Raw genomic sequence first — 18,710 nt, 5'->3', positions numbered from 1 at the left:
TTTAGGGAAAAAAAAAAAAAAAAAAAAAAAAAAGGATTATGACCTGGTTATAGGATAAATAAGAAAAACAGCTGATTATTAGAATCTTATTAAAACCCAAGTGTCCCTAAAAGAGGCACAGAGTATTAGCTAAGGAAATTTCTTTGGTTATGGAAAGAAGGGGGCTCCAGCTTTGTTCCTAGGTAAAAGCATTCTTGGTAAGAGGTTACAAAATGTCAAGGTAATGATGTTATGGTTTGACCAAGACTTTCAGAACTATCAGTTAATCATCATTTCATCCCCCAAATGGATTTAAAAGCTTTTAGTGGATTCTCTCCTTTTCTGAATTCATGTCCAACTCTTTCCATCCATTTTAGTGTATACCCCTACCTCGGGTGGTTGGCCTAGAGGATATGTAGCTCTCCCAACTTAATTTTGCAAAGGGCACCAGTGCCCAGATGCTCAGACAGTGAACTTCTGTGTGTAGGTCGGTACTCAACTTTAGCTTTTAAGATCTGTCTTGCCATAGTTTTTAAGAAACTTTAGATTGTGCCCACTTAATGAGTGCCTCCTTTGTTCCAAGCATGGAGCTATGAAGTCCTGTCTGTGTAGGTAAGTTGTTGTGGAAAAGTAAACAAATACCTGCAGAATAGAATCATTATAGATTAATTATAATTGTTTGAACAACAACAACAAAAAGTAGTAATCTAACTTCAGAAAGAGATTATTTTTTCACTTGTCTATAGACATTCGCCTCAAGTCTTCCCCTTACTTAGCCCGTGTTAATACACCATTAGAGAATGCTGCATTATCAAGGGAGTCTATTGTGCATATATATTTTTTCCCAAACACTTAAGATTAATGCTTTCCATTTCGGTTTAGTCTTACTTGGGTAGCAAGAGACAGATAGCTTCACATGGTTCAGTATACTTGCATTAACTTTCTGTTCTTAATTTATACACCATATGTTTGCTCACCATTATAGAAACCCATTTTATTTCTTTTTAATTTTTTAAATTTTTTATACAGTTTCTAAAGGTTATTTTCCATTTACAGGTATTACAAAATGTTGGCTATATCCCCTGCGTTGTAAAATATATCTTTGAGCCTATCTTATACCCAATAGTTTGTACCTTCCACTCCCCTACCCTTATATGGCCCCTCCTGCCACGACTGGTAACCACTAATTCTCTGTATCTGTGAGTCTGCTTCTTTTTTGTTATATTCACTATTGTGGTGTATTTTTTAGCTTCCACATATAAGTGGCATCATACAGTATTTGTCTATGTCTGGCTTATCTCACTTAGCCTAATGCCCTCCAAGTCCATCCATGTTGCTGCAAATAGCAAAATTTCATTCTTTTTTATGGCTGAGTAGTATTCCATTGTGTGTGTATATGTATGTGTGTGTATGTATATACCCATATACCACATCTTCTTTATCCACTCATCTGTCAATGAATGCTTAGGTTGCTTCCATATCTTGGCAGTTGTAAATAGTACTGCTGTGACTGTTGGGGTGCATGTATCTTTCCAAATGAGTGTTTTTGTTCTTTTTGGATTTTGTTTTGGTTTTTTTTGGAGTGGAGTTGCTGGGTCATATAGTAGCTCTATATTTAGTTTTTTTTTTTTGAGAAACCTCTATACTGTTTTCCACAGTGGCTGCACCCATTTACGTTCCCACCAACAGTGTACGAGGGTTCCCTTTTCTCCACATCCTCTCCAGCATTTGTTATTTGTGTTCTTTTTAATGACAGCCATTCTGACAGCTGTGAGGTGATATATGGAAACCCATTTTTAAAAGCGGCTTTGTTGTCAACAGTAGAGCACATACCCTTGGAGTCCCCTGAGCTTGCCTGTTTGATGCCTTTTATAATTGTTCAGTTAACATTGTCAAACAAGGAACGCTCTCATGACGAATCTCTTTCTGCTGTCTTTTTATTTTCCTTGCGATTATATGTGAAGTCAGATGATTCATTCTTAATTTTTACAGATTTTTACACGAGTTAGCCCAGATCCCTAATTTTGCTGAACGTGCCCAGTGTATAATCTTCAGATCTGTCTTTTCTGAGGGCATCACTGCCGTGCACCGAAAGGTAGAGATCATCACACGAGCTTCTGAGGTATGTTCGCTGTCTAACTCAAAGACAGCTTTGCCCTCCTTGGGGGTAAAGGAGGGAGTGGGGACTGGGAAAGATCAACTCGAGTCCCTCTGCAGAAATATTGTGGACTTAAGGTTGTATGTTTTCCTGAGTATAACTGTGACGATTATCCCGTGTGAGCATGCGTGCAGGTGAGTGAGTAAGAAAGGAGACGCAGCTTGACAGAGGAGAAAGAGGGAGAAAAACCACGACACTTTTTACAGATTTCTTCTCACGTATTCCAAATACCTCCCAGTGTACATTCTGGCCACTTAAAACCAACCTAAATAGTATAGTGTGTTTTCCATTCTGACTCTCTAGATTGCAAAAAGAGATTTGCCTTAGACCAATGCATTGGATCATCTGAAATGTGTTTACATAGTAAAATAAAAATATTCTAGAGACTTGATAAATGAAATCAATGATTATGATAATGAGTGATGGGCCGATAAGTTTTTGTTGGCTTTACCACACTGGGGTTCGTAATAAAGTTAAATTCTTGAACGTGGCTTTTTCTCCCAATGACGCACGTCCTTCACCACATGGTGATCCTCCACAAATACTGTAATGTTTAGCGGCTTATCTGGAGGCATGGGGTTTTTTCCTTCTAAAATATAAAAGATTTCACTAAAGAAAACATAAATATTACCAAGGTATATAATATACACCCTCTAATAACGCCCTGCAAGGCAGGAGCAGAGGTCGTCCTAGGGCTGCACTTGGTTTGCTTTCTTTAACCCTAAAATCAAGGAAAATAAAGTCGACTAAAACTGTAGAGAAGGGGAAAAGTATCAATTTGAAAATTTGCACTTGGAGCAAAAGAATGAGAGAGAGAGGAAAAACAAATGAGATGGGGAGCTGAAGAGAACCCCAAGCAGCTTGAAATTAATAGACAAATAATCAGCAAACACTTAATAAACATAGCCTATGACCTTGAAATACATGATTGCATTCACCTCTGAGGATTCTATTTCCAGGGATAAGGAAGTATAGGCTTGCTATTGTATCTACCCTACATTTGACTGCACTGTTTATATAGATACATAGTCCAAAACCAGATCCTCAAACGATCTTAAACCCCTTCCTACTTAAAAGCCAGCAAATACAAAGCCTAACTGTAACAACTGTCTTTTTTCAATTTCTAAATCCTTTAAAATAAGTATTTAAAAAATAAAACCGGCTCAAATAGAAATATAAAAACTAATATTTAATATTCAGTATTAGAACATGCGCAGTTTGTAATTCATTGAAGGGATTCAAAAATGATGGCTGTTAACATGTTTTTTAAGACACTTATGGCTTAGTGAACTGTATTTTCCATTTCACCAACTATAAATCCAGTTGGTAACAGGCCAGCAAACAGCCTATCAAGTGCTCAGTGAATATTTGTTGTTGAATGAACATAGGTGCATTTGGAGTTCAGCCGCGTAATAATGGGTGTTTGCCTTCCCAGGGCTTGCTGCAAATGAAGAGTGTGAAGGATATTTTGGCTCTCATTCTGGCTTTTGGAAACTATATGAATGGAGGAAATAGGACTCGGGGACAAGCAGATGGATATAGCTTAGAAATTCTGCCCAAACTCAAGGACGTCAAAAGTCGGGTATTTATTTATTTTTCATAACGAAGGTCTGTGATGTGTCATTACTTTCCTTGTATACCTTCAATTTTCAAAAAAAGTGTTCCTGGTGGTTCCGTTCATCTCTGTCCTCCCCCTAACAGTACATTGTTTGCTTTCTCTTGAACAAAGACAGGTTTTTCATGTTTCATCTTCTTTTGATGACAAAATCCCCAACATTCATTTGCTCAAAAGCACACAGTTAGATGTTGAACTGCCGTGAGAGAATAAAGCAGATAGCGTACAGTATTAGCCATAGCACAAGGCTTGAGTCTGCTTGAATTTGGTGTTAGCTACTTGTAATTTACTCACTCCTAAGTGGAGAGCAATGCTGACTCACCAAGAGAGCTGAGCGTTTGAATTATTCTCTGGTCCACAACAATTGGGCTGGGGGTCCACTGTCAGACCCTCTGAGACTGATTATCACTTGGCTCCACACCCTGCAGAGCTACCTCTTTAGAAACAACCAGCCCATATCTAGGCGTCCCCTGGGGGGGCAGGGGGAGCGGAGGGAGGGGAAACACACAGGCAAATTAGAATTAGACCCACGTGAACAAGACACAAAGGCTGCCTTGTGGGAGGGCCTGCTCTCCCCTGGAGTCCCAGGGTCATAAAGTGGCAGGGTGTTCCTTTTAAGCCGCCTTGATTGTTTTTCACGCCAGTAAGAACACACATTTTTTGAAGGGTGGGAAGGGAGGGATGGTCTTCTGTTCTACTCTCTGGTTCCCTTTAGCACTCCCCTACCCCCTCCCTTCTTGGCTTTATGCCTGAAAGTATTGAGACAGTCGTTTGGTTGGCTGGTGCTTGTCTTAGCCATTACCTCAGAGGCCTTATGGATTACCTCTTTGGGTTCCCCCACCCCAAGAAAGAGCGTAGTGTCATTTCTTTGTATAGATGCCATAAAAATGAATGGGACAAGGAGGAAAGAGGACAGTCTCAAACAGAATTAGGACCAGGTATCACAAATTAAAAGTATTAGGGTTACAGAGTGAGATTTCAGCTCTTTGCCTATCTAATATGGCAGAGTCTCATGTGAATGATATTCATTTAAACTTCTCTTTTAAACCTAGGATAATGGGATTAATCTGGTGGACTATGTTGTGAAATATTACCTGCGTTACTATGATCAGGTAAGAAATAGCGTTATGTGGAAAACTACCCTAATGGGGTTTCAGCTCCTGCACATTGCTGGCATTCAGAAATTGGATGATGGATGGATGGATGAATTTCAAGCCCAACATAGAATTTGAGAGCTCTCCAGCTTCCTTGGTTTACAGATGGGAACACTGGAGCCAAGAGAGTTTAGTTGACTCTTGTAAAGAGAAGCATTATTCAGTGGCACAAATCTACTGACTCTTAATCCACTGTATAACACAAGCTTCAAAGAGACCCCCAGTCATCTCAGTGCCTTCTCACCAGATTGTGAGGGTCTCTGTGAAACCCATATCCATTCAGTAATTGGTTATATTTGAAACTAGATTCTGGGATGCAGACCAAAATTTACGAACTTAAGATGCAGTAATACCCAACACTTTATCAGCAGTATTCATCTGTGAACAAGTTAAAGATGTGGAATTTGAAATCCATCTTCCCTGCTTAGATTACATTGGGCCATTAGAAATAAAAATTTCTGTGAGAACCCACCTGAGCGCAGTTGTCTGTGTTTTATTCCTTCTCATTAAGTCGAGAACAAGGAGTCCTAGCTTTGAGAAGAAAGAGGTACTATTGTAAGTTGTTGAGAAACCGAGCAGTCAATAAATGGAAAAAGTCTCAGGAAAATGTTGTCAGGAGTCCCGCTTAACTATCCACACAAGCAGAGTTTTTCCTAGGTACCAAGGGAAGAAAAGTAAAGCTTCCAGGGCCTCGTTTTCAAAAGGCCTACAGTTTCACGCAGAAGACAAGCTAAGCACTGATGAAGTCTTTAGTCATCTCTCCTAACCTCCTGGTGGGTTTATCTAACTGTTGTCAATGTATCTACCACCAGGTTTATTATTCCCCTGTGTAAAGATATCATTGAGCAATTACCTAGCTTCCCGGCATTGCTCCTTGAGGTCCAGAGCCCTCTGTTGTCTCTTTTTTCATGTTTGTAATGCAGGTGCTTGATAAATACTTGCTGAGTTGAATGTACTGTAAATATCCAAGATTACTTATTACAAGCATGTAATAAGTAGCATCTGTAACAAACAAGGTGCAACGAGGCGAGAGCTATTTTCTGGTAGAGCAGGGTAGGTGTGTTGAGCTTCAGGCAATATGTGTGCACCCAGAGTTCTGAAGGGAGGTACCAGGGTGGCAGAAGAGTTATCCCGAAGGATCTTGAGGTGACAGTTCAAATTCGAGGCTGGCATAAGCAGATTTACTCATAGTCTCTGCCTCAACCATCCTGCCTACACAGATGCACTGTGTAGGAAGGATGAAATTTGCCGATGGAGTTTGACTCCTACTGAAGAGAGCTGAACCCAGTGGAATCAACTTCACAGAGGGAAATCTTAAAGTAAGATTAATTTCAAACACGGGATGGTCCAGTTTAGGAAAAATAAGAAGTCAACATTTGTGTGGTGCTGTCCCAGTTTTCACTGTGTAAAATGAATTTCACTCAACCAGAGTACAGAATTATGTGATTTAGTAAATGATCCCTTCCCTCTTAGGAGCATAAGTGATGATTTTTGTGGTTAGTGGTGATGAGCAATTAGCGGAAGAAAGGTGGCTCTTGCTCCAAGCTTCCTTCCACTCATGCCTGCCTGGTTTTTGGTCCAAGTCTAGGTCTGTGTGAAGTTCAAAGAAACCCTTCTAGGGCCATGTCTTTTGAACTCCAATTGAGCAGCTTTCACAAGAGCTACGACCAGGCCGATTTGCTCAGTAGCATATTCTCTTTTTCTAGCTTAAAAAAAGTGAAGCAAGGACTGAATCTGATAAAAAGTTTTGGAAAATAGAAAGAAATATGCATGAGTCCTTCCATAGATTACCGTGGAGTTTTGTGACAAGCATCTTAGATGTTGTTCCATCTTGGCGCTCAAAGGAGGGTACTGCTTCCATGGTTTTTTAAAAAGCAGTAAAATAAGTAGAGGGAGATGAAAAATATTACACTAATCACGTAAAATGTTGTTCTGATCAAATGAGGAAAACCGCCTTCTCCTAACATCCCAAATGAGGCCAAAGGTCTTAAAGGAAGGTGGGTAGTGTCCAGGGAATTCTCAAAACCACAAGAAAACAGGACGATAAGTTAGATGACTCCTGCCCAAGGTGCACACTTCCCAGAATAGCGTTTTATAAGCTCTCTGTGAGTGGTGCCAAACAGATTTTATTGGTAGGCCAGATGGCGTGTACTTGACCGAGAACAAGGCACAGTTCCTGCCTTCAAAATGTTTATAGTCTAGTGGGGAAGACACACAAGCTAACAAGGCAATTTTTAAGTTAACGTTGAAAACTGCTGTGATAACAGGAATTAGCAGGGACTCTTGGAAACACCCAGGTCCTGAGGCTTGGTGGGGGGGTCTTTAGGGAAGTGATATCTGTTTTGAGACTAGAAAGAGGAGTGTGAACAAGGAGGTGTGAGGAGGGGCTGGGGAAGAGTTTTTGAAAGGGACAGTTTTGTAGACAAAAGCCTAGAAGCAAGAGGCTGTGGCCTGTTCTTTTATTTTATGAAAGTTTAGGAGAGGGAGTTAGCGATAGGGGAAGGGAGAAATCAGGCTGGAGATGGAGACGGAGGCCAGATCAGAAAGTGCCTTGTAAAGCAGTTTTAGAGTTTGGAATTAGTCCTAATGGCAGTAGGGAAGATGGAATGTGAAGGAAAGCTGGCAAAGTAGCCTGTGTGGAGAGAAGAATAAGCGAGGATGGCCTGAGACATGCAAGACACAAAGCTTGTATTAAACGACTCGGGGAGAAAGCAAGCTGGACTGGAAAAGACAGTTGAGGCTCTGCTGGTCTCGCAATGTGCCTACAGTTTGTGTCCCTCTGGATGTTTCTCAGCTGAGATCCTCTATTCGGTATAGTTGTGGAGCTTGTCAAAACCCAACCCAACCATGCCCTCGTAAATATCTGCTAAGATAAGCCAAACAACATTAAGAGAATCTTTACAAATATGTGAAGAATTTGATCACATACACACGCGCCCGCGCGCACACGTGTGCCCACGAGCTTTAAGCTGCAGAGGAGGGTAGGTAAGAGCCTAAGCGATGGTGATTGTTTCTCCCACCTCAGTGCTGCCTTATCCAGTACCTTCCAATTCACACCCTTTGGCATACCCCAAAGATGAGTTATCTAATTGCTGCCGTGTGAAACTCAACAGGGACTTTCAATTTAAGTACTTTGAGGTGTTCTTCCTGTGCCATTTTTTTTTTCCATGGGAGTAGAGGCTCTGAGATTAGGACATACCTGACCATTTTCTCTTTGATTCAAGAGGCAAAATAGAGCCCAGCCCATGCCATAGCTATAGCCATAGCCAACCTCAGTGCCAATAAGACCGAAATGATAGCGTGAAAGACACGAAAGCACTTCAAAGCAACAAGTCCAAAGTTAGGAATAGCAGGGGTGCATTGCTGTCATTCTTATCCAACCATCCGAAAAAAAAGATGCTTTGGAATTTCAACTGAAAGTGACAATTGGGAAGTATAATGTACTTTTGTTTACCATATATTCTAGGAAGCAGGAACAGAAAAGAGTGTTTTCCCCCTGCCCGAACCACAAGATTTCTTTCTGGCCTCCCAAGTCAAATTTGAAGACCTTATAAAAGATTTGAGAAAACTGCAGAGGCAACTCGAAGGTAACAGGCACGCTGTTCTGTTATTATGATAATAGATAGGATTTTTAAAAGTGATTTAAGGGGATGGTTTCTGTGTGGCTCGGGGAATGGAATGGTGAGAGTTCAGTTATGGTACACTACCTCAGGACACTTTCCATCTCTGTGCACAATTTGGAGGCAGTGTATTTACACATCTCTCTCTTTCATTACTGTTAATTAGTTCTATATATGTATGTATAGTTATATCTACATTTTCCAACATGTAATAGATATAATTTTAATAAAAATAATAACAACGCTTTTTTTTGAATTCTTACTGTGTTCTCATACAATTCTTCTAATGACCCGAATAAGCAGGAACTACACTAACGCCGTTTTATAGATGAGAAAAATGAGGCTTCGAGAAGCTATATTCGCACAGCCAGCGAGAGGCAGATCGGGTCTGATTAGAAAATCTCATGCACTGCATTTTCTAAGCTAGTTTACTATGTGCTGCCTTATCTTTCTGTCTCTCACTCTTGCTGTCCCTGTGGCACACACACACACACACACACGTGCCTGTATATTTCATTTATGTATATGAGTCTAATAATGATGGTAAGACCCGTAGCAAACAGTCTGTTTTAGTTTAATGTACATTTTTAATTATCCAAAGCAAAACGCTGCAAGCCCTTTTTGGCTTTTTTAAAAGGTGAAAATATGTCCCTCGGGCAGGAATTTTCCTTTGGCATTTCTAGAGTCTTGTGTTTTCACTGTGGAGACATCTCCTTGTCCAAGAATATAAATACTTGCCTTGGAGCTTGTATAAGTCCAATTGAAGAGCTCTGTGGAGGATTTAGGGAGCGTGTTAATGTGGAAATGGAGCCCAGCACGCCAAAAGCAGAGCTTGAGGAAATGAAGAGCTTGCACCAGGAATATTTTTACACTAAGACATAAAATAAACATTTTAAAAATGTTTATTGTGAAAGAGTGCTCAGAAATCTAAGTCTTAGAGGACAGCTTGGAAATGGAAGTAAAGTGGGAAAGATCTGCTCCCGGTGGCAGGGAGAGCCATTTATTTTTACTTTGGGCATAGAACTTGCTTAAATAAGGATAGTGGTTACAAGTGAATATTCTTACCTTGTAAACTATTTTTAAAGGAACATGCGGGTTTTTTTCCCCCTCCTGTCGATGTGGTCGAGAGTGTGAATTTAAATGAATGCTTCGTTCAGGAATGTGATACGTGGACTCCTGATCATTCTTTTCCCTCTCCTCAAAAAGGGGCAGTTTTATCCTTGACTGAGTTGCGGAGCTTGATTTTTATTCTAAGAAAGCGGAGTAGCATCACGTAGCAGTTTTTTTCTACCCCTCTCCAGTGGCAGAATTAGGGCCAGGCCAGTCCTCAGGGTGGCTTTTGCAGTAGCAGAGAAGACCTGTGCTTGTCCAGTCCCTGGCCGCCATCCCTGAATGCCCATCCTCTCTCGTCTTTTGTTCCTTGTGAGACCCTCTCGTATGGTCTTTCGAGCAGAAACCTGATCTACGTTGGATCTTTCCTCTTCGCCTGCCATCCCTCCACGGCTGCCTTTGTCAGGCATCCTGGCTCAGCCCACTCCCTTTGATATCCCTGTGTGTTTGATGATAAATAACAAAGGGATAAGAAGAGTGAATTCAAAGGGCCGTGTAGAGGCAGGGGTGCCCCCAAACCTCTGCAGTGGATGTACCTTATTTTCTCTAGGGAGATCCACGGTGTCATTCCGGATCTCCGAGTACTCAACTGACACTTTCCCCAGTCAATTTTAAGGAAATACAAGACTTTCTGAAGCTGGAGGAGCTGCCTTATGAAGGAAGACTGAACGCTACCTCAGTTATTTTTCTTCTTTGCGTGGGACGTCACCACAAGGACGTGAAGTGTACCACCAAGGCAAATGAGGAAACCGGCGCTGTCCCACACACATTGAATATTTAAACAAAAAAATGCCCTGCTAATCTTTAGAGATGCCCATGTTTTTAATACATGAAAGGTACCTAGTAAATATTTAAAGAAAATACAGACCGTGGGTTCTCTAATGAATTTCTTGTCCTTCCAAATCCCATCTGGCGAGATGGCCAGAGTCGTGGCGGCCCGTTTCATCTCACTTCCCCGTCCAGTCTTCAGCTCCGTTTCCACAAGGCCTGGGTGTGAGCTGAGATGGAATGTTTAATTGAAGTGGACATAATTTTCACACATACAGCAAAGATTTGATGAGGCTTTGAGGTTTATTGTAGCCATTAAAGTGTCGTGGCTGCTGGCAAACCCCCAGAAAATGTCTAAAGCTAAACCAGATGTGATTAGCAAATTTCAGGAAGGCTCAGGGCCTAGTTCTCCAGGCAGGCATAGCCCTTTAAAAGAAAATCATTTGGGGTAGCAAGGACCACACCTTAACAATCAGGTGGGAATTAAACGATGGTTGTTGGCTGTATAGATGTCACTAACAGCAGTAGAGGTTGTCGATGAGCGTCTTTCCTAGAGACCAGAACTTCCAACGGCACTTTTATGTAGATAAACATAGCAAGGAATTGAGGATAATTGTATCTGCTACAATTTACTGCGTGATTATTATCAGGTGCTTTACACAGATCATCTCTTTAAATCCTTACAATGACCCTGTGAAGCAGATATTGCTGTACAGCTCTTACAAGAGGAGGAAGCTGCAGTTCGTGGTGCTCAGGTGACCTGCCAAGTTACCTCACAGATGGTGACCTAGCCTCATTTTGAAACTAGATATGACTCTCTAAGGCATGTACTCACAACTTGCCCTGTTGCTGGCCCAGAAGTCTCCGTATCTGATCAGAGGTCACAACAGAGAGATACCTATTCAAGGCATAAAGCCTCGTGAGGATGCAAATGACAGAAAGAGTTAGCGAATGTGTGTGCATGAGTGCAAGGGCGTGCACACACACGTGCCTAGAGCCCATACATGTAGACCCTCAGATCAGATAGGGACTTAGGAAAGAACTTAGTTTGTGTGTGGGGTATGGGGAGTGGGGAGACCTAAGAGAGAGGGATTATCAAAGCGAATAGTACTGCACAGGATTAAGAACTCAGGCTTTGGAGTCAGATATGTACTTTCTACCGGTTTGGTGAAAGCAAGCAAGATTTTGTCGAGTAACATAACCATAAAAAGTATTGTCTCACCTGTAAAATAGGGCAGTTATAGCACCAACATCATAGGAGGTAATGAATGCACGGTCCCTTCGTAAGGAAAGCTTCAATAAAGCTGATTAGGGGTATATACCTTTTACTGGAAAACAGACACCTTGTAGAATCAGGCCCATGTTGTTGAGGGACCAGCTGGCTGTGTTTGTGGAGAACCTAATTTCCAGAGCGCTACAAACAGAGCCCTTGGTGCTTAGGAATGTGTTCCATATCTTGTTTACTGTTCTGCATCCCTTAAGCAGACAATAATTTTGATTTCCTTGATGCTTTGATGATATAAGTAATATCTGGGAGCAAAATAACAGTGACAGCTGCTCTCTTTCTCATTCTTTGACCTCGTTTGCTAGCCAGAACTTTGAAGGTAATCTTACCAACTCACGTGTGGTAGGCAGAGTAATGGCTCCCAAAGGTGTCCGAACCCTGATCCCTGGAATCTGTGAATATGTTACCTTACATGGCAAAAAGGGACTTTGCCGACATTGAGATGGGGAAATTATCCTGGAGTATCCAAGTGGGCCTAATCTAATCACACAAATCTTGAAAATGAATCTTGGAAAGCTGACGACTTTCTCTGTGGTCAGCGGGAGATAGTACAGTAGAATGATCAGAGAGATGCAGTGTTGCTGGCTTTGAAGATGGAGGAAGCGGGCAGTGAACCAAGGAATGTTGGAAGCCTCTAAAACTGGAAAAGGCAAGGAACAGATTCTCCCTAGAGCCTCCAGAAGGGAATGCAGCCCTGTCAACACCTTGATTTCAGCTCAATGAGAACCATGTCAGACTTCTAACATACAGAACTATGAGGTAATATATCTGTATTGTTTTAAGCCATTTAAGTCTGTGGTAATTTGTCATAATAGCACTAAGAAACAAACACACCGCGCAATGCATCCTTTCTGATTGTGCCAGTTAATACCAGTTATGCACGCGCGTGCACCCCATTGCCGAGGCTGTAGGTGTAGGATTTCCCAACTAGTGACACTCACCAGTATTGCATGAAATGTGAATTGGTGCTCTCTCAAAAAAGAGTCTGTAGTCTGATAAACCTGGAAATGCTCTATACTAAAAACAAATCACAGGGACACAGTGCATATGAGCTTATTAAAGGCTCTGGGAAGTCCTGTAGTAAAAAAACAACGAAACGGTTTAACCCTGTTTAAACCAGGATTTCTCAAAACGTGAAACATTGTCTTTTTTTCTTGCACTGAATATACTTAGTAGTATGTTGTTGTAGAATATGCATTCTGTAAAATATTGTTTAAGAAGAACGGATGTTGATATTACTATTGATTTTTTAATATCAAGAACACAGTTGTTGGTTAAATGGTCATTCCTGGGTGACCTTAGTAGGAGTAAATGTGATGAATAGGTATGGCCTTTGCCCTATAATAGTTCTCTTCATACTCCCTGGCTGCATTGTCCTAACTGGGTTTGTTATCCACGTAAACAAATGCAGTAGAATAGGTCACATTCTCTCTGGTGTCTTGATGCTTGAAAGCCAAAATGAACAACTTTAGTGTTACAATTACTCTGGTATCACTGCTCCCAAATCCACATTTGTAGAACATGATCCTGAGACTGTATTTCATTATGAAAAATTCTTTCTGGCTTTCCAAGTAGGAAAGCCGAATTTTTTGGTTGGAAATCACAGGAACTCTTCAGATAGGTGTTGAGAAGTCAGCCTGTTGTGAAAAGATTAAAATAAATCGCCCTTAGTAGCTAATGAGACTTATTTAGTATCCCGTATCATTAAGGGTAGGATATTTAATCAGCTAGCTGTGTACTAAACCTTGCCTTGAAAATGATGCATTATTGGCCTGGTTATTGCATATATGAATTGGGAAAATGTAATCAGTAGTTAACCCTCAGTGTGAGATAATCAAACTTGTTTGAGAATGTTGGCAGAGATGCAAGTGAGTGTGTGTGTGTGTGTGCATGTGCATGTGTGTGTGTGTGTGTGTGTGTGTTTTAAGGTAATTCTGATGATGTTCTTTTCTCTAAATATTTAAGACTATATATTCGAACATGTCCTTTCTTATGTACCGTTTAGAAATATTTGGGAATACACTTACACAGTTTTAGAAAGACAAGGAGTCTCTGTTGACTTTTTTGATATCTGTTATCACTCCATAAACGTTTATCCTTCAGATGTTTATCCTGCAATGTTAACTCTTATAAGGCTTCTGTAAATGAGATGCTATGTGAAATGCACAGTCCCGGCATTCAATAAACGTTGAACTCTTCATTGTAAGTTTGAATAGTAGTAACATCTCTGACTCGACATTGAAGTACACCCGTCACCTCTTTAGCCATAGTCGGTCCCCACGTCCTTATTTTAGTGGAGTGACCAGATTAGCCCAGAAGGATCCAAATGAACCTCTTTTGTACCTGAATATTCTACCTTCAAATCTAAGTTGCAAGATACATACATGAAAGTAACAGTTCAAGAAAGAGGGGAGGTTTTTTTTGGTAGATTTTTTTAAACTGTAATCAGTATGTCTTCCAGATGAAGATGGCAGACTGAACTCATTCATTTAGCTCCACTCCTTTCTAAAAGCCCACAGAAAACTTAACATTTATCTTATTTAGAGGCACACAGTCAATACCAATATAATCAGCTGAAAGAGGAGGAATTAGGGAGGGAGCCATACACCTACACATATAAAAACAGGAAATGAGAACATTTTTACGTGGTGCTTTCTCATGGCCCTGGGCAGGGACTGGTGTGGTAGCAATAGTTCAACGGTTTGGATATGCATATGAAATCATACAATTAAAACTAGGTTCAAAAACATAAGTTATAGTCAACTCTCAACTGTAGGTTGCTAGATTAGCGAGGTCACGGGATAGTGAGAGTCTTTAAAAAATTAATGTGTTAGTTTTCACATTAATCAGTATGAGTCAGCTATGCTATTCACATGTTGGAAAACCTTTCCTATTTGAAACTGCATGATAAGCAGTAGACTACCTACTGTTTCTTCTGCAAGGTGGAAACAGTCCTCCTCTTTAGGTACTTAATGAACAAATTAAGTGTCTGGACAAATACATTGATGCGACAGTATTAGTGAGGTGATGAAGGGTGAGGCGGGTTTGGGACTCTGAGCGCCGATGGCATCGGGAAGGGAAGCTGCCTGCAGGAATGTTGGTATCTCCAGCGATGGAGGGAGGGCAGAGGGCTGGTTAGCAGAACTTGCACTTCATCTTGCCCTTGACCACTTTTCTGTTAAATTTTTGATTTGGGATTATGTGTGGTATCCTTCCCGCTTCCTATTACTGTAGTTAATCAAGAGTTGACTGTGAGAAGTGAGGAGAAATGCTAATAACTGGTGTTGCTGATCTACTAATGAGTATTCAGGTTTGTTCCACTGCGGGGAGGAGGAGGGGTCCTGTCCAGGCTCCACTGCCCAGGTCTTTAATGCAAGTTCACACCACGCCACCGTCCTCTTGTACTGTCTCCCTCACAGCCATGTTGGTGCCTCCCCGATCCGGATCTGTCCACCACTTGGATGAAAGTATGCCCTTCTGCAGATTTAGTCAGTCAGTACTGTTGAGCCCCAAACAGAACTTAAGAAAAGTGTTGGCCTAGTGATATTACCTCAGGAAGCAAAAGAGACCATTTAAAGAAGGCCCGTAGTGGCTATTCCTTTGAATTTGCAGTAGACACAGTTGGGAAGTACCAAGCAGTGGGGGGAAGGGGCCGTCAGTGGAGCATTCCACCCCCAGTGCGTGCTATATGGGGGTGCCCTTAGCATTGTCAGATCTAGTAAATAAAATCCAGGAGGCCCAGTTAAATCTGAATTTCAGACAAACAAGACTTTTTAAAACTGTGTTTTAAATAATGCACAGGACATGCTTATACTAAAAAAAAAAAAATATTCCTTGTTTATGTCAAATTCACACTTAACTTGGTGTCCCATCTCTTATTTGGCATTTCTGTACAGAATTTAAAAGCAATAATAAAACCAACTAAAAGTTAGCTATTTTTTTAAACTTTATTGAAGTATAGTTGATTTACAACGTGGTGTTAATTTCTGCTGTACAACAAATTCATTCAGTTATACATATTTTTTTTTTCATATTCTTTTCCATTGTGGTTTATCACAGGATATTGAATATAGTTCCCTGTGCTATACAGTAGGGCCTTGTTTTTTATCCATCCTATATATAATAGTTTGCCTCTGCTAATCCCAAACTCCCAACCCTTCCTTCCCTTCCCCACCCACCTCCCCCTTCCCCTTGGCAACCACAGATCTGTTCTCTATGTCTGTGTGTCTGTTTCTGTTTCATAGATATGTTCATTTGTGACATATTTTAGATTCCACATGTGAGTGATATCATATGGTATTTGTCTTTCTCTTACTGACTTCGCTTATTATATTAATCTCTGGGTCCATCCGTGTTGCTACAAATGGCGTTATTTCATTCTTTTTATGGCTGAGTAATATACCATTGTATATATGTATATATATATACACGCACCACATTTTTTTCATCCGTTCATCTGTCGGTGGACATTTAGGTTGCTTCCATGTCTTGGCTATTGTAAAGAGTGCTGCTATGAACATAGGGGTGCATGTATCTTTTCGAATTATAGTTTTGTCCAGATATATGCCCAGGAATGGGATTGCTGGATCGTATGGCAACTCTATTTTTAGTTTTTTGAGAAACCTCCATATTGTTTTCCATAGTGGCTGCCCCAATTTACATTGGGGGTTCCCTTTTATCCACACCTTCTCTAGCATTTGTTATTTGTAGACTTCTTAATGATAGCCACTCTGACCGGTGTGAGGTGGTACCTCACTGTAGTTTTAGTTTTTAGCTCACTTTTTATTACCGTGATGTGCTGGCAGTATTAATCTCAGTGATCAAGTCCTTTTCCCTGCAAGGGTGGACCGTGGACACAGGTGCAGTAAACATGTCCAAGGATATGGTGCATGGCCATTTCCACCATCACTAACGACAACAGTTACCATTTAATGGGCATTACTAAATACCAGCATATTTGCTTGCATCATTTCTGTTTCTTAAACTACCTTGATGTAAGTCCTACCTACATTTTAACAGTAAGGAAGTTAAAGCAGCTTTGCTACTGATGACAGAGTGAGATCTGAAGCAGGTTTATCTGATTACAAAGCTTATACCCTTTTCACTGTACCATTCTTTCTTTTACGGTTTGTAGGCACTGACAATATGATCGGAGTGGCAAAGCTTGAAGTTTGAATTTAGGCTTTTTCTTATCTCTACTCATAACCACTCAACTCATCTACCTCTTGTAATTTCTATCCTCCTGTCTCCTCCCTGTCAGTCTCTTTTGGTTTCTCAGTCTCTTTCGGTTCCTCTGACACTTTCTGTCTTTCTCTTTGGCAGTTAATTACCTAGCCTATGTTTTATCCCTTTACGACCTAGAAGATAAGCAGACAAGTCTGATGTGGTTAGCCAGACGAATAGCAGGGTACTACAGGGCCATCCCAAGGTACTGTGTGCTTTGGACTCCATTACTGTCTCTTCCATTTGTGGACATTGCGTGGAGCGGGGTTCTGACATAGATGAGAAGGTGAGGGAACTTCCAGGACTTGTCAACTCACGCAGCAAAGCAGACTGTTGCTTCTGTGTTTGGGACCAGCCCCGACTCTGCAGGATAAATGACTTCTGCCACCGAGCATTATCATATGGCTTTCTCTCCATATAAGTATAATATTCTTTAAGAGAAAAAGAGAAAACTAGATCTCATCATGAGAGTGAATATTTATTACTCATTTAAGCGTGGTCCATAGGCAATATGGCTGTAGCAAGGAGCGAAGAAAGACTGGAAAACTTTTGGAGGATTCTGAGGAAAGATGGCCAGCTGAACATTCATTTGGATTGAACACTCACATTGGAATTCAGTTCCTCTTGAAAATTACTAAAATAATAGTATAGAGAGTTCTTTTAAAGCATAAACTCAAGAGCACAGAATGAGAGAGAAAACCATAACCACAAAGTTTCTGAAGCTAAAAAAGTAGATGGACAAGTGGTAAATGAATTAGCCAAACAAGACAGCTGAATTCTAACCCAGGAGTGGAGAAAGGTGAGAAGCAAGCCAATTTTTACCACAATATTCATACACACCACAGATTTATACATAAATCCATATATATATATCCATAAACATTCATATATATTCATAAGTAAATCAATGAAATCATTTTTGAAAATTTCCCAAAATGATGGATACAAGTTCCTAATTTTAAAAGGCCCAAAGAGATGTTAGCACAGATCCATACCATTGTATGAACATTTCAGAATCATCAGGGTAGAAAGAAAGCTTACACACTTCTAGAACGGGAGGAGGTAGAGGGTGGGATGTGGGAACAAATTACTCAGAGAATCAGGGAGCAGAATGGCTTCAGACTTTCCAACGGCAATGCTAGAAGCTAAAAATAGAATTCTGATGGAAAATTATTCCCAATCCAGAATCTTATATTCACCAAATTATCTATCCAATATGAGGGCAGAATAAAAACACTTTCAGACATGTAAATTCTAAAAGAAAAACATATTTCCCATGCATCCATCTTCAGGATGCTACTAGAGAATGTGCATTACCATGAATTAGGAATGCGACCGTGACAGGAAATGGAAAATCCAACAGAGAAGTGAAGGGATCCTCCAGGATAGGCAGAGAGCCCAAGATGCCAGCCAGGCATGGAGAGCAAACATTCCAGGTTAATTAGATCAAAAGAATCACGGTGAAGTTTCTTGAGGAATATACAGTTAATGCGTCTGCTATATCTGAATGTTTTGACAAGATTTACACAGCTAGCAACAAGTTTGGCGTTCCTTTAGTAATAAGTACATAGAAAACAGCAAATTAGGGGAAAAAAATCATTCATTCTGAAGGTGAGGGAGTTTGCAGGGGCCGGGGGGTGGGGGGACGTTTAGGACAGGCTAATCAAAATTGACATATGTCAGCTGGGGCTGGAGTTGTTTTTGCCAAGTCATAATAATGGCAACACTAAGTACTGGCCTAAGCAAGTTGTGGTAGTGCTATGTTGAGAGGCAGCTCATGTACGGTGGGTGTGAGGGG

The 18,710-nt window shown here is 40.8% G+C and overlaps 1 protein-coding gene across 2 annotated transcripts in view; it reads left to right on the top strand.

Moving 5' to 3' along the window:
* FMN1 (formin 1) overlaps positions 1 to 18,710 on the top strand; it is a 409,376-nt gene that overhangs the window by 251,035 nt on the left and 139,631 nt on the right. For both annotated transcript variants that reach the window (XM_007462518.1, XM_007462519.1), the window contains 4 exons: positions 1,972 to 2,101; positions 3,573 to 3,719; positions 4,805 to 4,864; positions 8,373 to 8,493. In XM_007462518.1, the coding sequence (XP_007462580.1) occupies positions 1,972 to 2,101; positions 3,573 to 3,719; positions 4,805 to 4,864; positions 8,373 to 8,493 (458 nt within the window). The remainder of the gene's footprint in view (positions 1 to 1,971; positions 2,102 to 3,572; positions 3,720 to 4,804; positions 4,865 to 8,372; positions 8,494 to 18,710) is intronic.

Source organism: Lipotes vexillifer, unplaced genomic scaffold, assembly GCF_000442215.2.
Source record: "Lipotes vexillifer unplaced genomic scaffold, Lipotes_vexillifer_v1.1 scaffold164, whole genome shotgun sequence".
NCBI classification, from domain to species: Eukaryota; Metazoa; Chordata; class Mammalia; order Artiodactyla; family Lipotidae; genus Lipotes; species Lipotes vexillifer.
Note: the sequence above shows the minus strand (reverse complement) of the source record. Positions and strands in the feature narration are given on the sequence as shown.